This window comes from Temnothorax curvispinosus, unplaced genomic scaffold (assembly GCF_003070985.1).
Source record: "Temnothorax curvispinosus isolate PA1 unplaced genomic scaffold, ASM307098v1 QBEX01011923.1, whole genome shotgun sequence".
NCBI classification, from domain to species: Eukaryota; Metazoa; Arthropoda; class Insecta; order Hymenoptera; family Formicidae; genus Temnothorax; species Temnothorax curvispinosus.
The window spans coordinates 163,080-167,293 of NW_020221703.1; the positions used below are offsets into that span (position 1 = coordinate 163,080).

The window sequence follows — 4,214 nt, forward strand, 5'->3', positions numbered from 1 at the left end:
AGCGGGGAAGTTGTAACGACCCCACTTCCAACCGAGGGCGACTCCGGAAGCAAGGAAGACAGCAAGAGCAAAGAGAGTCAAGAATCTGGAAGCAAAGAAGGTAGCGACAGCGGAGAGAGCAGCGGGGAAATTGTAACGACCCCACTTCCAACTGAGGGCGACTCTGGAAGCAAGGAAGACAGCAAGAGCAAGGAGAGTCAAGAATCTGGAAGCAAAGAAGGTAGCGACAGCGGAGAGGGCAGCGGGGAGGTTGTAACGACTCCAGTTCTTCCAACGGAAGATTTCCCAGTTTCTACGGAGTTACCTACATCATCTACTATTCCTACCGAAATCGATTGTCCTATTGGAAATTTGACTGCCGATCAAATAGTTTTAGTTTGTCCTACAGGTTTCCGACGTCATCCAAAATACTGCAATGTTTTCTATCAATGTACAACAGTAAACAAGGTGGGCGTGAAAGTTGTCGTATTTACCTGCCCAGATGGCACAATTTTTGATGAGACAAAAAAACAATGTGTGAATGAAAATAGCGTTTACCAAACGCGTCTTCCTGGATATTCCGATTGTATAAACTTCATTTCTTATGCTCAAGCTATATCAAAATCAATTGTAAGTATAATATAGTATTAGCATTCTTTATTTATATGTATATGTCATTCTACGTATTCTAATTAATTTGTCGAGAGTTTTAAAGATGATTATATATATTACTTTCCTTTCAATAACATCCGAGCAGAAACATTTTTTTATTTTATAAGACTATTTAATTTTATAATGCAGCTGTCAAAATAGTTTTTTATTTGTTTGAAATTTTTGTGAGATACATAATTGTTTTAAAATTATTCAGTTTTTAATTTTTATTTTTGGTTGACAGTAATGTTCTATTTTATTTAATACATTCTGACGTTTTAGATATTCTTTTACGATTTATAATTGTAACTGTTTCTATCAAAAATTTAAAATTAAACTTGTAAAATTTTTATAAATGTAGAATCTAATGAAAGATTTGATATTTGATTAAACGCGCGGGACGAACTGCACATGCATATGTATCTATTTATGAAAATAATCGAATTTATAATTAAAAATGTGATATATTTTTTGACAAGTAATATACTTTTTACATAGTATAATTTTTTGAAAAATTTTTAATTTGTAGTAGTATTACATAATTCTTAAATGTTAAGACTAAATTTACATTTATGGGATATAAATTTTATATAAATTTAATTATTATTTTTTCAGCTGAAAGCTCCCACAAGAAAATTATGTCCAAGAACAGGTCGTTTTCCTTATAATAAGGGTTGTTCCAATGCGTACTATGAATGCCACCGCGATGCACATGGTGCACTTCAAGGATATCTCTTTAAATGTCCAAATGGAGGGACATTTTCAAGTGTTTCAAGACGTTGCGAACGTACTGAATGTAATTCAATATGCAACGTATCTTGCAAACAGAGAAACAACACCAGCATAGATATGAACATACAGCACGCGCCATCTAAAGGCGTGTATGTTACTCATCAAGAAATGTTTTACGTTGGTCTTACATCACCCCCGTCTTATTCCCAAGAAGATAAAGATCATCTCAAAGAGTGATTTGATTTCTGTATGTACTTTTATCAATACAGTTATACAATAAAATAATTCTTGTGCAAAAAGTCATCTTAAAAATTTAAAAACTTTAGTCTCTACTGTGTTCACTCCTCGTAATTAAAAAAAATTTCATGTCCAATCTCATTCTCCAATTTCATGGAGAGCATAAAATCATTTCTATTTTTCATACTAATATAAGGAATATTTTTTACTTCATCATGTATCCAGTATATATAAAAGAACTCTTAGGCAAATATATATCAACTTTTCTGGGATAATAATATATCTCTTTTTATCGACGTACGTTTCTTATAAAAACGGAATATATGTATTTATATAAATTCACAAATTTAATATAAAAATAGCTATTATTATATCGTTATATAAGACAGATTAGTTCTCTCTTTTATTTTTGCATTTTTTTCATATCGTATATTATATTTATTACGACCATTTATCTTTTGCTAACAAAATTAAATTTGAGGGGTATAGTGATATAGTGAGTAATATAGAAATTACGCTAAATTCAAGCGAACATAGATTAGTAGCGGTAATGATTGCATCGATTCTATTGATGCAAGTTTCATAAAATATTTTTATCTTGATGAAAATGATTTCTACTACGTCACACATTCTTTCAATATTTATGAAAAATCGCCGAGAACATTACATATAATACATAAATATACATAAAAAGGCTGTAATTTCTCGATATAAGCAAAACAACTTGATAAGTTAGAATCCTCGTGTAGTTACCCTCAGTGCAGCCAAAACCGTCGATAATATCAATGTTCTTCGATCATATCGAAATTTCTCTAGTCCATTTGAATTTATAGTTATCGAAAAATTATCAAAAAACCGATCATCTTTAATAATATCATCAGTAAGATAAAAATAGTAGTGAAAATAATGACATCAGTTATTGTAAACGGAAAGAGAATCGTGATAAGTGCGACATCAAGTGACAAGACCCCAAAGTTTTATACTTCTTCATCGACTATCATGTCTGTCGATTATATGCATCTTTAATTTACGTCTAAAATTATTATTTATTATATAGTAGAAAAAGCTTTCACACACACAGAAGCTAAGACTTTTTATATAATACACGATCAAATCAAATATTATCCACATATCGTCAAAATAAAGTGAAAAGCCAAACTACATTTTCTCGAAGTAAAATTTATTTAAATTCATAAAAAGCATGTTCTTTTAAAGATTTATGTAATTTATTACGTAAACTTATTACGTTAATTATTACGTGAATTTTTTGTACTTTAGTCGCAGGTGTTCGCGCATCGGTGGCGCGAAAGAAAAGGGAAAAAACTGACGAGTACACGCTACAAACAATGAGAGCGTCGTCCATTCGATGCTGCCTAAGTGGCGTAAAATTCACCCTTTGCGAAACGAGCACCGTGCGTATAAAGTCGTTGTATCAAGACAAAATATCGATAATTTATATCGGTATCGGTATAGGAAAAAAGGAATTACCGATGTTCTATACATATAAAAGAAGAACGTATCGATACGTTTAAATGCATGGCTTTCAAAATGAACTCTATGTTACTGTCTAACGATAGTTTCCAACGTATCTAAAATTTTATTTAATTTCTCGAAGCCGTTGCGCAGCTTAGAGTAACTAAGAAAAGAGATTTTTGACAAAATAAATTGGACGTCAACAAAGAATTGTTATATAAACCATATCGATGTATCGCAAGCGTCTGCAGAACGGGGCGGCTCCGCCGGTTCCACGGTCGCGGCGCGGCGCGGCGCGGCGGCGTGGCGTGGCGTGGCGTGGCGCGGCGTGGAAAAGCTCGCGGGCGAATTTAGCGTTGCGACGGGGAGCACGAGGCGGCCGCGGACCACACGGGATAGAACGGCTGACTCCAATCAATAACGCTCGTCGCGCGAACGCGACGGACGGAAGCGAGAGCGCGGCGGCGGAGGCCCGCGCGCGCTCCGGCTCCGACTCCGCGCAGCCGAGCTTTCAGTCGGACGCACGCTCGCGTCTCGCAAGCTCGGTGCGTCGGTTCCGCGCGCGGTCACCGTGAGGGCACACGTCCACCCGCACGTAAGCGCGCACCCCCGGCCCGGCGGCGCGGCGCGACGTGGCGCGGCACGGGGATCGCACCCTGGAAAGGTGGAGTAGCGTCTCGGGCGGCAAAATGGCGGCCGCGGTAAGAAACAAATGATCGGGGTTAGCGAACGGCGGTGCTGAGAGACACGGCAAGGGCCGTCAGGCACCCTCTCGGCGGTTCCTCCCGATTGCGCGACCGGGATATCCGTAATATCCGGCGCGGCTGAGCGACGAGGGTAGAAGATCGCGCGGCGAGCGCGACGCGCGTTCCACCCCTTCCGAGGGACGCGGGACCATCGTAGGGAGGATCGGTCCGATTTTCGAGTCACGAGGGTGGTCACACGAGGGTTCGTCGCGGGACGCTGGTCGCGTGCGGGCCCGTTGACGTGTGAGCGTGATTCGATTATCGATCACGGATCCGCGCCGGCGGAAGAACGAAGAAGCGCGCACGGGAGCGCGAGAATGCTCGCGGAAGAAGCGACGTGGAATTCGGCTGCGAGGCACGGGGTTGGGACTGCGGGAAACGGTGCCGGTTCGATAG

General features: G+C 39.5%; 1 protein-coding gene across 1 annotated transcript in view; it reads left to right on the forward strand.

The window, feature by feature from the left end:
- LOC112461974 overlaps nucleotides 1-1,647 on the forward strand; it is a 13,203-nt gene extending 11,556 nt beyond the window's left edge. Inside the window, exons 3-4 of the mRNA XM_025027448.1 lie at nucleotides 3-609; nucleotides 1,246-1,647. Of these exons, the coding sequence (XP_024883216.1) occupies nucleotides 3-609; nucleotides 1,246-1,599 (961 nt within the window). The 3' untranslated portion in view covers nucleotides 1,600-1,647. The remainder of the gene's footprint in view (nucleotides 1-2; nucleotides 610-1,245) is intronic.
- The last annotated feature ends 2,567 nt before the right edge of the window (nucleotides 1,648-4,214 follow it).